The 24,118-nt window shown below is 39.6% G+C and overlaps 1 protein-coding gene across 2 annotated transcripts in view; it reads left to right on the top strand.

Moving 5' to 3' along the window:
• LOC134002542 (microtubule-associated protein 4) overlaps positions 1–24,118 on the top strand; it is a 112,981-nt gene that overhangs the window by 23,813 nt on the left and 65,050 nt on the right. For both annotated transcript variants that reach the window (XM_062441894.1, XM_062441893.1), the window contains exons 2-3: positions 2,374–2,562; positions 6,690–6,746. In XM_062441894.1, coding sequence (XP_062297878.1) covers positions 2,376–2,562; positions 6,690–6,746 — 244 coding nt within the window. In that variant the 5' untranslated portion in view covers positions 2,374–2,375. The remainder of the gene's footprint in view (positions 1–2,373; positions 2,563–6,689; positions 6,747–24,118) is intronic.

The raw sequence follows: 24,118 nt of genomic DNA, 5'->3' as shown, positions 1-24,118 counted from the left end.
ACACAAGCCTATTTCATTATCAATTATCGATCGATTATTTTCCAGATTTATCGATTAGTCACATCCTCTGTACATATGACAGAAAGTGATGGAAAATATCAGTTTACCCAAGCCCAAGTTGGCAACCTGAAATGTCTTTTTTGGTCCCAACCACCAGTTCACAATACAAAGATATTCATATTATTATCATAGAGGGCTCAAGTAACCAGAAAATATTCACATTTGAGAAGGAACCAAATAATTTAAGCTTTTATTTTTCCTTTTAAAAAATGACACAAAGCGATTAATCGAATCAAAAGAGCTGCCGATTAATTTTGTCAAGTAATTGATCAATCAATCAACTAACTTACTTTTTTTCCCGTTTTTTTTTATTTTTTATCCCTGCTTATATTAATCATGTTTGTAAATAAGAAGACACAAGTCACAAGTATTGCTTTTTAATGCATCCAAATTCCAACTCAAGTCATCTCGAAGGTGTTGGATGAGGGTGAAGTCAGTCAAGTTCTTCCACATCTAACAAGGAAAAGCATTTCTTTACAGAGCTGGCTTTGTCATGTTGAAACAGGAAAGAGACAAACACAAACTGCTGGCAAACATGATGGAAGCTGGTTGTATCACTGTATGTTGTTATAGGATTTCTCTTGAGGGTGTCCAGGTCATGTTATGGATATTTACTTGGTGAATTTCTTGGTGATCAACACGATGGACTTCTAAAGCTCACATTGGTTCTATCAGTGCAGGGATACTAGTGGTTAATTTTAACAAAGAGGGTCTGACTCAAATCATAAAAACAGGTGAATCTTGTCCATATAATGTGGTGTTCTTGCATCTATTCTTCTTGTAGTGAGTAAAGAAGATCCAGCAGATGGGGCTGTTGAGTCTTGGATCTGTTGGATCAGTATGAGCAACCTGACTGGTCTTTTAGAAGAAGAAATATAAATAAAAACTTGATTAGAATTAATTTCTCAAACCTAAAACGTGTCAAAAGTTCTCAAAAGTTTTGTATCTTTCATGTTTGTTTTTCATCTACTTAGCAGTAAGATGTAGATCTTTTGAAATACTGCAATGTTGTCTGCAGTGTAAGAAACAGGGGGGGGGGGGGGGAGAGAAATTGATGTGGTGTGCAGGCCAGCCAGATCATGATTTTGACAGCATATGTGTTCCCTTTGCTTATTCATGGAGCAAGATCTTGAACCCCAGCCTGCTCTGAGTCAATCAAACCTGTTTCAACAAGGTAAAGAAAAAGTTTTCTAACTAAAAGAGTAGACTTGTACATTTTAGACATGTTAGGTTTAGTGTCTATGATTTTTTTTAAAAAGGAGAAAGATGGAGACGAGACAGATAAACACAGCGCGCAGCCGAGCAGCAGAGAAAGGCCGGCTGCTGGCACTGAAGATAATCTGGCATTATAGTTGGAAGATGACACAACATGACTCGGCAATTTCCCCCGGTGGCCATTGGTCAGCTGAACTCCCAGATGAGCTGATGACTGCTTGGGTGTGTGTGTGTCTATGTCTGTGTCTGTGTTTAGGTACAGATTGTGCCGGTGTCGTTCCAAGTCCTGCATGTCTTTAGTGCAGATTAATCCCAGTTGAAACAGTGCCTCCCTGTGGTCGAAAGCGGTATTACACCCATGTTATAATCAGGGATAAAGTCACAAAATCTGCAGCCCAGTTCGCTTCAGATCAGTCTAGATTTTCCCCCTGATCACCAACAGCAAATTGATTTAGTCATGTTGTTTATCTTGCTTGTCAGATTTAGGAGCAGATGGGCACCATGATGCAATAGGCTGTAAATGTTTTCCTGTTGTCAGCGCATGGGATTTATTAAAAGTGATTTTGCAGTCTCACTTCCTGCAACCATTTCCATCTCTCTCTCACCCTCCCTCACTCGATTCCTTCCTCTTTCATTCTGCTCCTGTTTTCTAATGTTACTCTTTTATATTTATTAGATTATGTGGTAATATTGTTGAGGCCAACGAAACATGTGCTTATCATACATCATTTGATCCTCCTCCTTCAGCATATCATCATACCACTTTAACATCAGAGTGATTATAAACTGTAGGAGTGTGTGGGTATTTTTATAGTGCTGACATGTTGTTACTGTGTCTCTGGCGTTTGAAGAAAACAGGAATGTCATTGTTGGACATGTATTTGGTGCATTATGGCGATCTTCTGCTTTCAGTGCTCCTTTGTACCTAGAATGCAACCTGGTTAGAATATAGTCAGTCATTCGTTAGACATCTCAGAAACTTGTGTGAGTGGATTTTCACAGCACATGAGATATTGATGCCTTTTATAATTGTGTTTTTTAATATTTCTGTCAACTGTTCCTTTCTTAAGTCCCGTGTCTCTGTCTGTGTTTCTGCAGCCATGGCGGAGTTAGACCTGAGTCTGAGTGACGCGCTGACGGACAGTGTTCCCCAGTCAGGCCCGGAGAACCTAGTGGAGAGGGACTTTGTGGCTCAGCTGGAGTCGGAAGCCTTTGACGATCAGGTCGGGGAGACGGTGGGAAAGACAGACTACATCCCCCTGCTGGACAACGACGACCCCAGACCAGGTGAGAGTGAAACAATGGAGCCTGGCTGGGGCGGGGGTTGGCAATGTAGATATTAGACGACTAGAGGTGCAGTAATCAGAAAGAGTGATGGTGCTGGACAAGCTGTCCATATAGTATAGAACTGGTGATGTGAGAAGTGAGAGAGGAAAGTGAGGAGGAGAATGAATGGTTGACTGGAGAAAACAGGAGTAGAGGGAGTTAGAGACAGGTGTAGACAGGAAGTCTTGTTCAGCTCGTCCTTTCTGGACTCTCTAATCCCATCAACCGTGGTACAAATATAAACACAGACAGGTAAAGGTTAAACACTTTATTATCTCCTGCACTACAGTACTACACAGTGAGGTGCTGCTCATAAACTACATGTTAAATCAAGAAATATTTAAAAAAATAGATTGAGATACTTGAAATTCTGTCCTAATAACCACTGAAATAAAATTATTAAATGAGATCAATGCAAGGTGGGCTGAAAACACTTGCCCTTTTTGGTTTGTAGCCATGCAGATAGTTTAGGTTAATGTTCACTGCTTAGACTTCTGATTGCACACCAATACTGTAGATAAAAAAATTACAGTACCAGTCAAAAGTTTGGACACACTTTCTAATTTAAGTAAATGAGAAAGTGTGTCTAAGCTCTGGACTGGTACTGTTTGTAGTGGCATTGAGGTTTTTTTTAAGTATAATTGTACCATAAGAAAAACTTGATTCATATACACTGCACTGGGGTGACAGCAGAAGTCTCAGTGTTACTTATCTCAAATTAAAACCAACACTATGGAACTTTAATCTATTTAGAGGCACTCTGTCTTTTTTGTCAAACTTAACAGTAAACCTTAAAACATAAATCTAAGTTATATACTTGTGAACTTAAAGCTTCCTAAACTGCCTTTCCTTGGCCACTTGGGGTCAGCAGAAGAAGCTGAAAGCTACTGTGGCTAACGTGTTAGCAAACAGCTGCCTGTTACACATTCAGCACACACATAACAACATTACTGTAGCTTCATCTGGATCAATGTAAGTCCTGTAGTCACTGTCTTTTAGAGAATATCTGTCTTTTTAGCTGCTGAATCAAGTCAAAATGTATTTGTGTAACACATTTTTAAAAGTGCTGAACTGGCTTAAAATTAAAAAATAGGTTCAATTTGAATTAAATGTCATCCAGAAGAGGTCTTAAAAGTTTCCAGGTCTTCTACATCCACCAGCTAGTCGCTAACTGTATGTGTGTGTGCTTGCTGCTGGTCAGGTAGTGTACAGTGGTAAATCTGCTGAGGTACGTGATAATGAAAAGAATCAACCCTCCCCTGTACAGTCACTTATCTGCCTCCATCTACTGACTTCAATTTCCTGAACTGGGATATCTGTCTTTCCATGGATCTCCATATCCATGTTTCAATCTATCCTGAACAAGATGAGAATCTGCGTTATGTAACATGAACTGCAGCTGCCCTTAAATGGCTGATACTATCAGGCACCGCTGGACACCGGCTGCCATTTTGGATGTGTCGGGGTGCCATTCAGCTGGGGGGGAGGATAGTAACCGAGAGGATGAGAGGAGTGGAGGACACAGCTCTGCATAGCCCAGCCAACTGCTGAAACTGAGCAACTGAACATGAAGCTGCATCCAGTTACTGTCTGAATGACCCACCTGCTGCTGTGGGGTCAACTTATGGCCTACATGGCACCAAAGTGTTTCCCATTCATTTAACTGCCTGTGCTTCATATGGAGATGAATATATACATTCTCCAGACTGATTCAGAACTTTTTCATTGCTGGAATTTTTTTTTAATAACAAAATAAAAGCTCATAATGCACCACCAGCATGCTCTTATGCTCTCATATCCCTGACATAAAGAGTCTCCTCTATACAATCATATACATATATTTTGGATGTGTACAGGTGATAATCCAATCTATTTCAAAATGCATAAAAATATCAACTGAAATGGAATAAATAAGATCCTATAACATGCAGAGTCCCACTAACTAAGCCATCCTAAATCATCCTGCTGTTAATTATATGGCATGAATAGTTCAGCCATGTTGTTACTCAAGGATTTACCAGCAAGATAAGCCAGTTTGGTAAAAGATGAAACAGGCACACCTCCTAAACATTAACATTTCTTTCTGCTTTATTACAACAGCAGCAGGCTCTAATAAGAGTACAGATTCACATTTGAAATAAAGCTGCTGCAGGATAAAAATAGAAGAGCAAAGAGACATTAGTTATCTTAGCATCACTCGCTCAAAATGGCTCTTTTATAGTGTGAAAATGTGATATCACATCAGAGATACAGAAACCCACAGATGATTCCATGTTGCACAGGACCATAAATAAGCAGACAGACAGTAGATGGATCCAATAAACATGCGAGCAGATAACCAGATAAAATGAAGTGACAGTCAACCGGCGATGACTCAGCTCTCGGGCCTGTTTTGGTTCCCCAGACACTTTGGTCAGACAGTCAGACAGTGTGTGTGTGTGTGTGTGTGTGTGTGGGCACTCAGTCAGTGACAGCCGGCTGCAGGACGGGCCGTGGGTGGTGTTGCCAGTGATCAACTGAGGCACGCTGTGTGTGCGCATTCGGACGAACGCAGACATGCTGACACGCCGAGTGCCAAACAAGCAGGGGCGAGGCAGTCCGCAAGTTATTGTCCTCTGTCAGCAGGCGAGCTAGACGGAGGAAGCACACTTTGTTTTTGTGTGTGTGTATGTGTGTGGGTTTTTTTTTTTCATTATCACAGTTGTTGTTTCGGTGCCCTGATGCACACGTAATGTGCACCCATGATGCCTGATGTGTGTCCCAGTGTCCTGTGCTCTTGTTTTGAAAATGTGGTATTTGTGTCCTGTGTGCTTATTTGTGTGGACGCATACTATGTGTGTGTGTGTGTGTTTTTGCATGCATGTGTGTGGTTTTGTGTGCTTGTGTTTGCATGTATATTGACTGCAGAACGGCCTGGCTTTTGTGGCTGCATGCGTTATTTAGTGGTCAAAAGTCAATCCAGGGGTTGTTATCATGAGGCTGGATTAGCCGCTTATCTTTGGGCTTCACTGAGGTTTTTCCAGTATCACATCATGGTCCACTTTTAATTGAGTCAGATCACCATGGTAACCTATACTGAAGGACTAATTTGCTCTGGAGGAGATTAACTTCAGAAGACAGCCTGCCTACTGATCAATGTACTATTAGCTATTGATTTCTTTTTCTTTTTGGACTATATAGGTACTTTTCCTCTCAGGAAGAACTTTGCTTTACTTCTAAGTAGGGTTGCAAAATTCTGGGAATTTGTAAAGTTGGAAACTTTCCATGAAAAATGTAAATAAACTGGAAATTGAATGTTAGTCTAAAACAGGGAACTTAAATGTAGTTAGTAAAAAAACATCTTGTAGAATAATATTGGTTAAAACAACCAGATTGAATGCAGATACAGTTGAATATCTCCCCTATTCCTCAATCACATGCACATAGCACATTACTTACTGCAGGGCCACACCTCCTACATGCACTGTGCATGCCTCCATCACATGGGCTTCTTCATACTGGTAACCCAAAGAGAGCCTGACTCACTTCAACCTGCTTCATGATACAGACCCCTGACCCTCTAATCAAGGTGCGTGATGGTCTATTGAGTTCTTTATGCTCTTGTTTTGGTAAAATATGTAGTTGGTGTGCTAAATACTTGTGTGTGTGTGTGTGTGGTATGAATATTAGATCAATGGTGCAGTGATTCAGCAGTCAGATGTCACCCAGCTTCTCCTCCTCCAGCATCCCACACTGACTCCAGCCCATATGCGCCATCACCCTCTCCCTGCACTAGCCTCACCATAGCTGGTACAGGCTCACCCATAAGCAGACAGCAGACTACACACACACACACACACACACACACACACACACACACACACACACACACACACACACACACATACCCCCAGCACCCAAACACTATAACGAGGTGCTCTTTAAAAAGCCTGATCATTCAGGGTCAGTCAAATCCAGTCTTTCATATTTCCGCTGCACAAACCGTACAATGTTTGATTTTTTTCCCGTCTAGCCATTAGCGCTCAGAGGGATTGTAATGTGTTTGCTTGTTTTTGTGTGTGTGTGTGTGTGTGTGTGTGTGCGAATAGACGCGGGTACTGCATTGGAGAATGGAGAGCAGGAAGCTCAGGGTGTGCAAAAACCTGGTAAGAGATAACCCACAATTCTGTCTGCCGTCGGTCAGTCTGCTTAGGCCGCCGGGTCATCTTCATCCTCCAGTCGTGACCTTTTCATCTTTTCTTTTTCTTTTTGACCTTGTTTACTTCTTTGCTGTTCTTCACCTCAGTTCCATTCTGCATGTGTGTGTGTGTGTGTGTGTACACTCTCTGTGTGACTTCAGGATGTGAGTTGCTGCTGCTGCTCTCCAACATCCCTTCGAGGTCCGTGTAGCACGATGCTGCTGCTCCTGTCATTCTCTGAGCTCTCAGTGGGTGAACTGAAGAGAATGAACACACTCTTAAACACTGCAGCCACATCCTTCTTTTAGCTCGTTGTTCATTTGAAATAGTAAATATGTACATCATGTATATCATTTGAAAATTGCCAACTTTGGTGCACTGCAGTGTAAGGCTAAACCACTAATAATTTTAACGATATTGTAATTTCGATATGATTTGCGATATTTGAGGAAAAGATCCCTTTCCTCAAAGTCCCCAAAGTCATTGCACACTCAGTTTTCTTACAATTTTATTTATTTTCTTTCTTTCTTTTTTAAAATTTTTATTTTTTTATTTTTTTTTTACTTTAATCGATATTGTATGCATTCAGTTAAATGTTTAGTTATATTTTCTGTTTTACTTCCCAACATAAAGATCTAAATGTTGTTTTTAGTGGCGTAATTATAAGACTGGTCTGGAAATACTGACAATTCTAAAATGTTTAATTCTGGAGAAAAAAACCCCCAAAAAACCTGAATCAACCATTAAAATATCCAGCAAGTACTACTTTTACATTGTAAAGAACAAACTCCTCAATAATTAAAATCCACAACACCTAACTGTCCTAATGCTAACCTGCACTGCTGTATCCTTTGTAGCACTTTTTAATTAATGTAACACACTATAATGTAATTACAATAGTTACAGGTAACTTAACATTTTATATTATTATATATATATATACAATATGATTTGTTCTTTATGTATGAGTGCCTACAGGAGGAGTTCTAATTAATTAACACGTATATCTGCTAACAACTACAATACAATGTATCATAAAGCATTTATAAGCACTTTATTTACTGCTTTCATTTTTCAACAAACAAACACTTGTCATGTGATACATTTGAAACATGCCATAATCACCTAAAAAGTCTATTCAAAGTGACTTTAAATGTAGTAATACCACAAGCACACATTGTCTTAACTGCAGGTAAAAGCACTTATTCAGTACGGCAGTATTTGGTGTAGCAGTATTTTGCTCCAGCTGCATGATGTCTACCAACTAAATGCTTTGGCGTCATTGAACCTTCAACAATGTCTCATAATTAATGATCTTATTATATGTTTTTAAATGTGATCCATTATTCTGTAAAATAACAGTCAGCTTGTTGTCAGATTCTTCTTAAATGGATGTAAAGGCCACGTTTTCACTCTGGAATCAGACTGAAAGTGATTAAACTGTCAACAAGTGTTGCCTAGCTGCCCTCCATCAGCTCCATTCATCAGCCAAGATGTAATTTTCAATCAGCCGTGGAGCACACATGAGCTCATTTGCATAATCAATGCTTGAATATGAATGTCAAATGAGAAAGAATGAATCAAGAGATTGTTAAATCGTCACCTCGGCAATATCAACCGATTAATAAACGTAATAATAAGGCCATTCAAACTCAATTGCGTAAGTCCCTTGTACTCAGCAGACCTTTTGTTGCTTATAATGCGGATACATTGTTATAGTTGTTATCTCATGGTGGAGATAATTAGCTGCAGAGAAGAGATGCAGCTCTAGAGAGGAATCCTTATTGTGCCTAATGAGCAAAACCCTCCGTCTTCCCCCTCTAGCTGTCTGCTCGCACTGAAATAGACTGAGAGGGGAACTGTTTCTGATGTGTGTGAGTTTGTAGGTTTGGGTTTATATACGTGGTCCAGTTTAGAAATCTAGCATCTGATTTTTTTTTTCTTTTGTTTGTTTGTTTATTCAATAGCGCAGTTTCCTTTTTAAGCATCATCTTGCAGCTTTACCGTCGGGTCATTGCACACTCCATCCATGTTAAACCACAGAGCTTCTGTACATGTTGTTGGTATTTATTTTTTGAGGAGGATTTTGCATGAGGGAATCAATCAGTATGTGTAGTCTCCACCACTGACACCAAGCACAAATACCACAACTGCACATATCAGCAAAGTACAATTTGCACCAAATCTTGTTTAAAAAACATGTTTAAAAAAATTGTCACCTATATAGAAGTGAACCAAATATCAGGGAACTCTGTGTGTGTGTGTGTGTGTGTGTGTGTGTGTGTGTGTGTGTGTGTGTGTCTGTCTGTGTGTGTCTGTCTGTGTGTGTCTGTGTTTGTGTGCTCGCTCGTGAAATTATCAGTTATTGAAATTTTATTTTATTTGGGGAAAGAATGGGTACAGGCAGTTCCAGTATATTGAGGTCCCCTCTTTGATAGGATCATGCAAGGATGCACATCCCCCATTTGGCAAAACAAATTAAAAAGCACATTTGCAATAATATTATAGAACAATACCTTAAAAGTACATTTTGTCTTCTTTTTTTTTTTTTTTTTTTTTCAATGATCAGAAACAGAGGTCCCCACTTGGTATATGTACAATGATAGTCCCCGTTAGTAACAAAGATGTGTATGTGTGTGGATATATATGTGTGTGTGTGTGACAAAGAGAGAGAGCGTGCAAAAGCAATGCAGACAAAGCGAGATCTGCTATAGTATACAGTGACAGTCTCCTGTAATAAAAGTGTACTTCTGACATGTGTACACTCAGGCAGAGGTCTCATGTAACCAATCATAAGGAGATCAACAGGTGAAGTTTGAAATGATAAGTCAGCTAATGTTTATATTTCCAGTCTGTGTCCAGTACATCTGCCAGCTGGCCTTTTTGATCCATGTAATAGTCTAGTATTGTATAATATGAATGACAGTGATATGAATATATGAATTTCAGCCTTGAAGGACAGCTTTTCAAAAGAACTAGTGTGCAACCAATAGGTGGTATTCAAGTCATTTACATAACTCCCACCACTTGACAGTGCTGATTCATTTTTTCCCACTTCAGTGATAAAACATAGCTCCACAGTGCTTATGTGTTATTTAATTTAAAACCTGTAGTTGAGAATGAGTGGGTCAGGAATGCGTCATGCCTGTGATGCAGACGGTTAGAATATTAAACCTGAAGTGTAAAAAGAGCCTGCTGCCTGCACCTTCATCAGCCAATCAGCTCAAAGTCTATTTTCTTATCTTCTTCTGAAACTTTGAAAATTTTTATCCAGATGTACTGACCTCAATGAATTACTCCCAATCAATCAAACAATCACATGTTATTTATATAGCACCTTTCACACAGACCGGCATTAGTTCGAAGTGTTTTATGGTTAGTTGATTGACAAGCTGATAATAAGACAGAATAAGTATCAAGAATAAATAAATAAAATAAATGTTATAACTTTTTTCACTTTTTTCTGTCATTTAAATCAAGAAAGCAATCCAGAAAATAATCAGCAGATGAATCAACTATAAAAATAACCAACATAATAATGCCAAAACTGCATATGTTAGAAATAGCATTTTACTAGGTTGTGAGTCATATATGCATTAGAGCTGGTGCCAGGCTTATGATGCATATCATGGCCCCTCTGGGTCAAGATTAGAGGATGAAAAACAGCTGTAATGACTGTAAAGAGAAACCACGTGTCCTTTAACTACCATATCCATGTACTGTGTATGTGTGGTCCATCGAGGTGGCTGGAGGCTCTGTTGGTGACAGTGGGAGGAACGTTCAGCATGTTAATCAGTCGTCTGTGTTGGCATGTTCGCCCGCTTAGTCGCCCGGCTGCTTTGCATGGTGCGATGGCACGACGGCAGCTTGCGTTACCACGGTAACAGAGCCGTGGTAAAATATATGTGCATGTGTGTTTTGGTAATAGAGTGTGATATTATTTAAAAGTACACTGGTTTAAGTTTCAGTACTCTCTCTCTCTGGGGGTCATTTACCAGCATTTCTACACCTCTAATTTCCCAACACTGCATCAGTATTGAGATCAGGTGTAAAATAACCCATTTTTTTCCCACTTCAGTAGGGACAGATCAACCTCTCTTGTCTAGGTGTATTAAATCTATTCATCAGCGTTATTCCAGCAGACCCCCAGAGAGAGGACGCAGGCGGTAAAAGTAGTAAGTGGGTCAGAGAAAGGAGAGCTGGATCCTGACAGATGTGTACTGTATGTATGTGTATATGTGTACGTGTCGGTGTAAAGCACGTCACCTCCGCCGCATGATGCTTCCTGCACGCTACTTAAAAACAAAGTATGTGCTGTAAAGAATATGTTCACAAATATTTGACCAATAGAAGCTGATCAAATCAAGCTTCTGTCATGTTGGTAAAGTATTTGACATTTTGTTAGATGAGTTGCAGTTGATTTTATGACAGCTTAACTAACCTGCTTTTCTTCCTTCCCCCCCCTTTTTATGCCCTCCTCTCATCCTCCTTTTTTTTCTCATTCTGGCATTCTACATAAATATTTTTTACGGTTCACGCTTATTTCGTTCTTTTCGTAATTTTGCTTTCTGTTATTTTTTCGTTTCCTCTTACTTTAATGAACACACCCTTCCCTTTCTTCCTCACCACATCATCATCATCACCGTTCTTTTACTTTATGTCCCCTCTTCTTCCTGTTATTTCTCTTCTCTCCTCTCCCCCCCCCAATCCCCTATGCTTCAGAGGACTAGAGCCCGCCTCCATCGCCATGCCGACTGTCAATCAGCTGTGCTTCCGCTTCTATGCACCTCTTCCCCTCTCCCTCTCCCACTGCAACACGCACAGACATATTCACACACACACACACACACACACACTCTGTCTGTCCTTTCCATGCCTCCTTGATCCAGTATGAAAGAGAAAGTCTGAGGTTGTGGACAAGAGTGCACACACACATACACATGCGCACACGCACACACACGCACGTACACACACACATAGCCATGCAATGCTGTCCTGACTTCAGAACACGTTGTTCCTCCAAATAATGTGTTGGCACACTGTGATCCACTCCACTGGGCAAACTTGGTGTCTCTGACACACACAACAACAAAGTTAATGGACGCAGACACACACACACACACACACACACACACACACACACACACACACACACACACACACACACACACAAACACGCACAGTCACATTTGAAATTCAGTTTGTCATTTCTGTTTGTCTGTAGCTCTTCTGGGCCCAGAATTACAATATTGACACTGTGTCCAATGAAGTGTTCTCTTCGTGTCTGTTTGTTTTTGGATCACTTCAAATCAGGAGCTGCAAATCAACAATATTTGTCACATTGTAATAAAAGAATATACAGATTTACTGCAACTGTATATGTGCAGAATAATAGAATAAGCATACAATGACAAAACCAGCTCAATCCAAATGTAAGAATTAAGCACATCTGTAGCTCTTTCGCTCTATGAAGCAGACAGTAAGTTCATAAGTTCATGTCCTCACACTCACACAGACACACACACACACACACACACACACACACAGACACACACAGACACACAAACACACAGACACAGACACAGACACCGTCCAGCAGCCAGCCTTTGTCCTCCCATTCGAAACCTCTGAAAATGAGTCGGCAGCGCTGCAGGCTTCATCTGTCAACACCCAGCAGCCCAAACACACACACAAGAAAACACACACACATATACACACACACAGACACAATATACTGTATTTGTCGACTATTTTTTGTTTCTTTTCATGAACTCCTTTTAACACTCCTGCCCCCCCTCCTGTGGTGCTCACCTCTCCACACACGTCTGACTCTTTCTCTGCTTTGCACTATTTTATAGTTTTTGACTAAATGAACACATACTAAAACCAAACCATCAGTGGACAATCAGTAATCTTAAAACACGTAAAAGAGACGTCCCACTTAGACTTTTGTTCCATTGCACTATTGTGAATAGTTAGTTTGCAAGATATATGTGTCTCTACGTGTGGACTTACTGTTTAACATGCTCACTTAATTGGGTGTTTGCTCACTTTCTAAAATCTCTAACTTTTGTTGTGTCTCTTGCTGTATTGTGTCATTATATATGCAATAAATTCAGTCAGTCAATCAAATGTTTTAGTTCACTGAAAGCAACTCGGTTTTTAAAGGGCCTCATTCACAAAAAATGCACATGATCAAAACATTTAGGGAATTCTTCTGGCACTCTTTTTGTTTTCCTTATCCATGTTTTTTGGTTTGATATAATCCAAATGTTTTAGACCAAAGAAACTTCTGAGAGTGAGTGCTGTGGATTGTGCATTATTTCTAGAAAAGCATCACCAGTTAATACTCCATTTGAATCCATTGCACTGAGGTGGCACATACAAGTATCTCAAAATTTGGACAGATAAAAATATGTTTTTTTCTTCTTTTCTAATTTGGGTGCACTGACCCTTTTTAAGTAGAACATTTGTGAACGAGGCCTAGTAAAGTTCGGTGCTCTTGCTAACAAGGCTAACAAGCTGTTTTCTTCCATAATCTGACAAGTCATTGATTCAAAGTGTGACAACCACAAGCTGTAGATGAGCACAACTCCAAGAGTCAGATGTCTAACATGTGCCACGAAGTTAGATCCTTCTTCTTTTATGTGTTTGTTTCAAGTGGTATCTTTCTCAGAGTGTCCTTTTTTATAGACGTGCCTCTCTCTGTCTCTGTCTGCCTGCACCTTGTGCTAATAAACCAATATATAACACACACTTACCTGGTATTGGGTTTCTCTTTTCTTCTTCTAACCAAACTGCACTAAACCTCTTATCTAATGTCTTACTGCTTTTTGGCTCCTTTCTATTTACCTCCTCGCAGCCTTTTTATAATATGTGCATTATTATTATTATATTCTCATATCTTCGCAGCTTTCCAGGAGAACAAGACACTTAGTCACCCTGGCTGTAACCTTTAGAGGCGATGGGTTTTTATAGTGTAAAGCCGAGAGATTAGTGTTTGCCACAGGGAAAGGATTTTCTGTGTGCCTCTTTGGTTACAAAACATATTTCTTTATTACTCTTTCCTTTTTGGGAAAGATTGCAGAGAGGAACAAGTCATTTCTTTTTCCTCTCTGGCTATGGCTTAATAATACACATAAAAAATGGAAATAAAGGGTATTCTGGCTTCTCTAAAGAGGTTTGCCAGCTATCGGTATTTTATAGCTTCTCTGCCAAAACCACTCGGATTCTTCCAAACATCGAGGGTACGCCATGAAACACTCTGTAGATAGACAGAAGCTCATCTGCTTATTTTACAGTTTTTATTATACTACATTGCGTTACACTGAGATAAACTAAAAATCTTCAACAGTAATCCAACAAGTCCTTCATGAACAAGGAAATAGGTAGCATGTCTTTGCCTTTCAAAGTGACCAAAATGACCCTCTCTGATCTGATGCTCCTATTTCTATCACCTCTGTGTTTAAAAGGGACATATGCACATTTTCAGGTCTATATTTTATATCTGGGGCTATACTGGGATACCTTTGCATGATTTAAAGTCTTAAAAAAACATTTTTATCTTATACCAATGCTTTACACAGTCCCTCAGTTCAGCCTCTGTCTGAAACAGGCCGTTTTAGCCCCTGTTTCTTTAAAGCCCCCCCCCCTCCTGATGAGCCCATTCTGTTCTGATTGGTCAGCTCCTAGAAGCTGTATCACTGCCAACTTCTGGTGGCCCTTGAGGCAACATAAACAAACTATAGAAGTACGATTTTACCACTTTTTCTCGTTCCTTACATACATGTTCGTGCCAGAATCCGATCCAAAATATGATAGTGGATAATGCGAACGATACATGGAAAAACGTTAGCATCAAACTTAGCAACCACGGCTACAGTAAAGGCCAGTAAGGTAAAAAAGGAAATTGTGAAAGCATTCACGACAGGTTGAAGGCCTGACATTTGCAGGTAGCATTTCAATACATGATGACCTCAAGATTTGGAACTTTGACCATGTTTAACATAGATGTTTTTTGCAAGGTCACTATAGGCTCTTATTGGGAAAATGGTAAAAATTGGTCTTGAGCATGAATGTTCATTCTTGACCTTGGTGATAAGTATACTTAATAAAGTCATCCACCTAATTAGCCTCACTTTCAGAGCTTTCATCACCCAACTTTAGATCTTCACTCCTAAATGTCCTAAAGAATCTAAATTGGTGATCTTCTAATATGATCTTAGGGGGTGGGAGGTGGTGGACACTGTGCTACTGCCAGAAAAGCCACTGACCGAGATTCATGCATGGGACTAAATTACAATATTTGTACAAAATGTGTGTACATTTCTTGCTTTCCCCCGCTGCTTTAACGCTGTGCTGCTCTGTCTTGTCCGTCTGTGCTGTGTCAATGTCCTCTTTTTGCGCCACAACGATTTAGTTTTTTACAGTGTGAGATAATGGATGCGTGGTGTGTGAAAAGTCTCAGATGCCCGAGTTTCATTTTCAATGCAGAGGCTTGACTGCTCTGTCTCAGCGTCAAAGCTAGCATACTGAAGTTTAGCAGGTATAATATTTGCCCTGATGTCCTTCTTACTTTAGTATGTTAGCATGCTAAAAGTTGTTAATTAGAACTGACGGTAATGCTATTAGTTTTGCGAGTGTTTGGTCATACTGGATAGTGTCAAATATCCTGCTGTTAATACTAAATTAAAAGTCATGGGATCACCAAACTGATTAGGATACATGTTCATGAATGTCTGTAAAAACTTGCCGATCCATCCAGTAGATGTTGAGATGTTTCAGCCTGGACCAAGCTGGTTACCATTACTTGACCAATGTTGTTATAATGGCGGAAAAATACCAAATATCTGCTAGTTCCAGCCCGTACAGTGTTCGGATTCACTGCTTTTCTCTGTTTTATACCTTTTATAAACTCATTATCTTAAATCTTAAAGTAACAGAATGAAAATAACTCTTAACCTTGGCCTTTTTACAAATCCCCTGTGACATTTGTACAGCTTTGTTGAGTCCACTCCCAGCAGAGCAGCTAAAGATGAGTTGTTGCATTGCTCACATTTGCAATCCGCTATATTGTATAACCTTCAGAGATCAACCTGACCTGCGCAATCCTCTCCGTCAGCATGTATGTGTTCGTGTGTGAGAGTCTATATAGGGCAGCCTGGCCTACTTACACTCAGAGAGTTATGATTTGGCTGATGTAGGGAGAAAAAGAGAAGGGGAAAAGAATCGAACCAATCCTCTTTGTAAGCAGATGTGCTTTTCAGAGGAGGGATCGTCCCGTACCTTATCCCAAACCCCAGAGAGCCTCATGCCCAACAGCTGTTCCCCTACATTACCATTAAAGAGAGTGAATGGAGTGAGTGAAGGAAAGGTTGAGATGATAACATGACTTAGAGTTACTGTAGAGACATGTACTTATGTACATAATGCATATATGTAGACCCCTGCACTGGTACAGTACATACTGTGCTTGTGCCCACACACAGTGACTACCTGCATCATCCTAAGAACCTTGAACTGCTGTCATGACATCGACATGTTTTATACATTATGAATCTATAAATATATTACATCATGGGCTCAGGGAAGGGAAATAGGAAAAACTATTCAGTGAAGTCATATCATACAACACGTCATGAAACCATGATATTAAAGTGAAGGTAGCACACCTTTACTATTAAATAGATTATGATAACTATAACTGACAATTGAAAATGTATATATAGAAAAAATATATGTAAAGTGATATAGAGTATATAGAGACCAGCAGGGGTAAGGGCATAAGATACTTAGAAATAGACAAAAGAAAATGGAACACATACCATAATATGCACATTCAAACATGACAGAAACCAGACAAACACAACACAACAGATAAAGACATTAAACAATAATTCATAACAAAGGCATTTGTATGCGGTAAATTTAAGAAAGGGAGGGTGGGCACCTTTTGGGCTTCACCCTTTGCACAGGGTGGCACCAGGGCACCAACAGGCAGAGGCAGCTGGTCCTTCCCAGCTAGTCACATGATGATGTGTAGTTAGTCAAGTCCAGTTTATTTATAAAGCACATTTAATATAACAGGTGTAGACTCAATGGGCTTGGGGTGAGAAGAAAAAAATAAACATGGGCAAATGGGATCATACATGACAAAAGCCTTTAAGATAAGAACATATAGAAGGTATTACATATATTAAAACATATAAGATGAGAAGGTATTACAATAAAAAGGGAAAGATAACGTATACTCAAAAAATAAAGAAGGCTACTGGTTAAAAAAGTGAAAGTTTTTGCTGTTAACCACATACTTGAAACTTCATGACACTTTCTAACTAAAAGCTGGCAAAAAATGGTGTCTTTAATCCACTTTTTAAAGAAGACACTGTTGCAGCAGGCCTGAGTTCCTGTGGTAGGGAATTCCAGAGTAAGAGCATAATGACTGAAGCCACTATAAGCTGATTTAGGATTTATTCTAGGTATAGTGAGGAGACCTTTGCTTAAAGGGATCTGTCTGGTGTGTACTTAATGAGCATATCAACAGCGTAGGAAGGAGCTAAGCTTTTCATAGATTTAAAAAGGGAGGATAGAATAGGAGTCCGTTTCATTACATTCAAACTAATGCAGCAGTAATTACAAAGAACGGCAGGACAAATCTGTTGTTTTGTCCTCGTGTGTGAATGTTGTGTTTCAAGCACAGCAGCAGAGAGAGAAAGCTGTGGAAAGCTGAAACAGAAAGGTTGTAAATGATATCAGTAGCTGACCAATCAGTGCTCTGCAGTTTTTTCACATCTACTTATTGTATCAGCTCAGCTCGAGAAAAGTTTTGACACATGACAAACAGCAGACGGCAAAAACAGAGCATTTAATCAAGAGTGGATGGACTCTTATGCTACTTCCCTAAAACCTTTGTCTCATATAAGCACAAATCTTTTGAGCACATATTCCCACTGAAACGATTCAAACTGAACCCACAGAAAATGAAACGTCTAATGAACCAATATGATCGATCCACTTTATTTTAGGATGCACATTTTCCCAAAAGATCTCTGTTATATATATATTTTAAATACAGCCCTCACTATGCTTAAAAGTACTTAACATATATGTATAATAGTATTGTTTCTGTATTCTATGCATTGAAGTAATAATACTGAAAACCAAGCAGTTGGTCTTTTCCTGACAGACACTGCACTAGTGTGTATAATTTGTTGATAAGCGTTGATAAAGAAGGTGATATTATATCAAATTTGACCCATTTTTTACATTTCAGAGCAGTAAAAACACCCTAAGCATCTTTCTTTTAGCCTGAATTTATGTGACTTTTCCTAAAGTGAGCCAACATATACAACAGTGAATAAAAGCTGTACATAGAGGGTATTTCAGGTTCAATCTGGCCCATATTTATTAAAAAAAAATCAGAAATCACCATTCAAAACATCTTCATGTTCAATTAAACGAATTGAAATCACGATGGCTGGTGTGTTCTTGTGATTCAGGGAACATAGGACCATCATAGTGTGTTCACTTCAGTACAACTTTTGATATCTTTGTTAATTCTTACAATGTCAATGCATGACGGGATTTACTTTGTCAGGGTTTATGATTGTCAGCATCCTGCATATCTTTTATTCAAACATACAATCTGTGTCATAAACCAACCAGTAAAAATCAAACTAGCCTACTTTTCTTATATGTCGCATTCTTTTTAATTTGATTGAAACACCATAACTACTAAGTAAGTACGAGACCAGCACGTTGCCATCTTTGTATAATTTGATAAACTCAAACTGTCGTCCTGTTTTTAACTTGAAGCAGTGATTTGGTAGAAATGCTGGATAAATCTCCTTTAAATATTCATGATGGAACTTTAATCCCTGAGCTGGGAAAAAAAAAAAAAACCTAATTCCTCCCTCACTGATGTCTTCTCTGTAGACGGAAGGCTTTTCATCCCGCATGAGCGTTTCTCATATGCGGCGAAAGGTGTGTGTTTGACTGTGAATGCACATATCTCTGTGTGTGTGTGTGTGTGTGTGTGTGTGTGTGTGTGTGTGTGTGTGTGTGTGTGTGTGTGTGTGTGTGTGTGTGTGTGTGTGTGTGTGTGTGTGTGTGTGTGTGTGTGTGTGTGTGTGTGTGTGTGTGTGTGTGTGTGTGTGTGTGTGTGTGTGTGTGTGTAAGGCCTTATACTTGCCTTTGAGCTTCAAATTGGTAATGCTCTGGGTGGGAAACATCAACATGGGCAACTAACGATTCAAATCTGTTGATTTGACAGGTACTGACTGCACAATCCCTACTGTGGGATTGCACACACACACACACACACATACACACTCACACACACACACACACTTACACACTCACACTCACACACATGCTCAGCTCAGTAGAATGAATTGTGATCCATGACAGTGAGAAGCTCTGGAAAGCGAGACAGCTAAAAATCCAAATTTGGGGAAGAAAACACAGAGGATAGTCAGAAATAAATCCTAATTCTGTCAATAAAAACTAACAAACGCTGACGTGAGGAAGGTCATGAGAAAGTTACGGGGGTTGATATAAACAGCCACAGTTATTTCCCTCTTTCCAGACGGACAAACACTGGTTTGTTTTCAGGCGAGGAAAAGGAGGTGTGGAAGATACAATGACATAATAGCCTTCAATTCAAAGAAAGGAGGGAGAAGAATGACTTCACAAGCAGCTCTGTTTGTGTGTGTGTGTGTGTGTGTGTGTGTGTGTGTGTGTGTGTGTGTGTGTGTGTGTGTGTGTGTGTGTGTGTGTGTGTGTGTGTGTGTGTGTGTGTGTGTGTGTGTGTGTGTGTGTGTGTGTGTGTGTGTGTGTGTGTGTGTGTGTCACATCTACTACACCTTGCTTCTCTCCCGCCTGTCAATGCACATCACCTTCCCACACACTGCATTAGCACCGTCTGCATTAGCAGCGTCACAGCATTAGCCTCTTGACTTCTTACTCTCCTCAGCTCATTCCTTATTTGGCTTCCTACATTTAAAGAACACGGCTGAAATAAGGATGGAACTACCACAAGAAAATGGAAAAAAGTACTCCAAATGAACCAACACAATTAATCTATCAGTTTTCTATACAGGCCTTTTCTTTTATAGCATCTCACAGCATGCATTGTGCAAGAGGCACGTTACATGCTGGATGTATATATTATATGTATTGATATATTTTCCTATGTTAGCAATGGAGGTCATCTATAGAGAGAAAAAGTAGGTTTGTTTTGTATTCTAGTGTACCCCTGATGGGTGGCTTCAGTGCTGAAAGAACATTTCCACTGAGAGTAATATTTCAAAAATGTAAACCCATTTCTGACATTTGTCGTCATTCCCAATCAGTAGTTGCAACTATCACTGATGGAAAATAATTCAGTACATCATAGTACAAATAGATACCTACTTAGTAATCTGTAATTTTGAGGTATTTGTGTTTTACTTATCTCCATCTCCTGCTTTTGAATACTTGTACACATCTATTTGACAACTATTATAATGATCAGTTTATAATATGATGCAATTTTATAGATGCCCAACAGTACATAAACAAGCTCCTCCAGCTATAAAATTCAGATTCTGTTTACATGTGACTACATCAGTAATATTGATCCATTAATATAATACTACTACTACTACTACTACTACTACTGCTAATAATGATAATGATAACACTTTACAAGTTAGTACAGAAGTACAACAGATAAACATTGGTGCAGAACTTGACATGAATGTGATTTCATATGATGATGTAAATTTCTCTAAATGCTATTCTCTTTTCGAAATACTTTATTCTTATAATGTTTATATTATACAACTTTGATTACAAGACTTTTACTTATAAATTGTTGCTAAATTGTATATCTACTTTTACTAAATGATCTCAGTAAAGTACCAGAGAGAAAACTTTACACTGTACATATGGATTGTGTCATCCATGTGTTTGAAGACCAGATGTGTCTCAGCAGCTGCAGCAGGACTAGTAAGAGTCTTGAGTTAAACTTTGGCTGGATTAGAGGCAACCAGGCTTAGTTTTGATCCTCTATAACAGCAGGTCACATCCTTAAACCACAGGGGGAAGACTGCACTACATATTTCACTGAGGCTGAGGAGCTGATGCTGATCGGTTAGGAAGGGCTTGATAGTAAGGAGAACCCTTCAAATCGTAGCCAGGCTTGCGCCACATGGTTGTCGCTAGACGGCAACCTCAATCTCAGAGACTCTTTTGGAGTCCTTTGACTTTTCTAAACCTTTCTTCAGATCTGTTCTCTCAATGCCTCGATCTTTTTAGCACATCATACATAAAAAACGTACTGTAAAACATTGTGGGAATGATATTAAATGAGACTCTGGAATACAACAACACAACTTGCTGATTCAACCTGATTCCAAGTACACGATTAATGCTCCGCCACGCCTGATTGAAGAGGACACTCATGAGGTTTGTCCTCACGAGAGAATAGCACCCTGTCCTCTTTCTGAACCGTCATCATGCACCTGTGGTTTTGACCCAGCCTTGTTCGTATAGTGCCTATCCCGGCTCGAGGAGCTGAGGCTGAAGGCATGAGGAGCAGGGAGGGGAGCAGGCCGAGGTTAGATGGAGGACAACCGCAGGAGTCCAGCCTATCCTGCCGGCTCATCCCAGATTAGACAGTTTTGGTAAAGCAACCATAGGGCGCCATGCTGAATCTGGGATGGAAATAGATTGAGAAACGGCCAGGTTTGGTATTAAGCTTACCCAGCAGTAAGCTGTTATGATAATCAAATCAACTTAGTTGGCTTTTTTAAAATACGTTTTCAATTTTTGTTTACGTTAACTATACATTTAGTCATCCATGATAATGTACAAGCTGTTGTTTGTGCCTCATATGAGTTATACCCGGCCTTCTTGTGGATCTAAACTAGGACATGGCCTTATTTCCAGATGACGTTCACTTGATAATAAGCCAATATATCTTCTAACCAGAAGAGCAGGTTCAAAGAGAAGTTTTGTGTAGTTGCCATTTGGCTCAGACCTGTATGGACTTCTTAAAACAGCCATGTTTAATGAGCTTAACTCACACCAGAGGTTATCCTAGTTTGCCGCCAAACTACCAATGCGTCCCAATTTTTACCCCCCCCCCCCAGGTCTGTGTAGCAGCTCTGACCTAGCCAGTATGGTTCATCAATCCAATCTAGAGAAGAGGAGAGTGGGGTAGAGGATTGTGCTCAGGCTGAGGGTCAACTGGAGGACAGAGACAAGGCTTCAGGCTATCCGACATAAGAATGGACTATAAGCTCCACTACTAGGCAGGCCCCACTATGCAGGAGCTGAGCTTAGTATTGTATGAGCTTTCTAATGAAGATCATACAGCTACAAAGTCCAGTTAGTAATTTTTACAGCATGGGTTAGATTCACTGGTGTCAGACAGCAGCTGAACCTGATGATAGCCACCATTCAGATAATTATACAGTGTTTAGACAGTTTAGAGATGGAGAAACTGATTAAGAAATGGAAAGATTGATAAGATTTGCTCTCCTTCTTTTTCTGAGCTCTTATGGTAATGATGTGTGTGCGCGTATATGTGTGTCTGTGCATGTGTGCTTCTTGTCCTGACAAGCCCATTGTCTTGGTCTAGGCCTGGCACAGGGTCCCTCTAGCCGGCTGAACAGTGGAATATCACAGATGCTTCTTTGATACTGTGTCAATGTTTATGCTTTGATGTTAGCATAGCGGCGGCATCGAGGAGTTGAGTTCGGTTTTTGGCTTAACATCTAAAAAGGTACGTTCGTTTTTTAGTATTAGAATGTAGAAAAAAGATCTTTCGATGAATATCAGAAACGCCACCTCATCGTGTTGGTGTTGGTGTTGGTGTTTGATAAACAGCAGCAGGGCAACGAGGCACAGTTTACAAAGTGGTGCTGTACTTTACAAGTCATGGGCAGACGGTGTGGTGTTAGCAGTGGTTTTGAAGACTAAGCATCCCACCTAGACCTGTCACAATACCTACTTTTGTTGGACGATATATTGTCTCTGAAAGAATCGCGATAAACGATATTATTGTCAATTGAAGATGATTTCATACCACTGATATAATGATAATATGATAGCATTATAATGCAAGAGGAGTGGGGGTGGGATGGGAGAGTAGGCGCTACGCTGATGATGTTAATAATTACGTTGTTGTATGATAAGTCGATAACGTAATTATTATGACTAACATGACTGAAGTGACATTTGCGTGTATTTATTTACATGCTGTTTAATGTGCTGCAGCTGAGCAGCTACATAGCTACCTAACCTGATGTTAGCGGTGCACTTTTATGTTTATGTTTATTTGGTGGTATATAAAGTATAAACAGCATGTTATCAGATGTATTACACTGACAAAAAGACAGTCTAGAATGAGTATTGTTTCCAGTTGATGCTATTCTGACTTCGGCTACGACTGCGGTAACTTCCTTCTACTGTAAACAAAGACTACAACCAAAATTAACTCGATAAACAATTTAAATACAACTGTCATAAAATGAAGGGAATGAATATAAAAAGAAATGAGCAGCCTATTCACTAACCACAACATTGCTTATACTGCTAATATGGACTGAAACCAGCATTTTTCTTACATGGGAACAATACAATTATAAGGTCAGGTTGCTAACGTTACCAAAAGGCCATGCAGCTAGCATGCTGGACTTGCCTATGTTAGCCGTTAAAGCTAATCTGCGTTAGCTGCCATTTCTTCTAGCATTCATTTCTTGATACATATAAAAAAAAGCATAAAATGTGACACCACAAATGTGAATAAACTTTACGTAACTGTATGTGGCGCTTGTGCACTTATTTCACCTAAAAATACAACAAAAGGCAAGTCTAGACTAACTCCCCTCTACTGTTAAAGATTACAACGCCAGTCACAAACATACAAAAGCTGCTACTGCACTCTACTGGCAAAAAATCAAATACTGCCCCACTAATACTCAAGTTTCCCCCTGTTTAAAAGAGGCATAAAGCATCTTAAATAATAATAACCATAAAAATAATGGTAGAGGGGACCACGGTAATGACAAAAACTAGTACAGTAACAATTCTGCAAATAATCTTAGTCCATAAAATGTCCAGGGTGCCACATAGGCATGACTGAAACATGAGCCAATATGCAGCCTATCTGGAAGCTGTGTTGATTAAAATAGAAGCATCTCCGTTCTGTCAGACGTGTGTGAGATGAATGACTGAAAAACACAGCTAAAACACTTTCTATGAGGATGCTGTGTTAGCGTGTGTGCGACAACATCTTTTCCATTTATATTAGTGCTCAGAGTTTGTCGACCACTAGACCAGCTCAATATAGC

This window comes from Scomber scombrus, chromosome 20, assembly GCF_963691925.1.
Source record: "Scomber scombrus chromosome 20, fScoSco1.1, whole genome shotgun sequence".
NCBI classification, from domain to species: Eukaryota; Metazoa; Chordata; class Actinopteri; order Scombriformes; family Scombridae; genus Scomber; species Scomber scombrus.
Note: the sequence above shows the minus strand (reverse complement) of the source record. Positions and strands in the feature narration are given on the sequence as shown.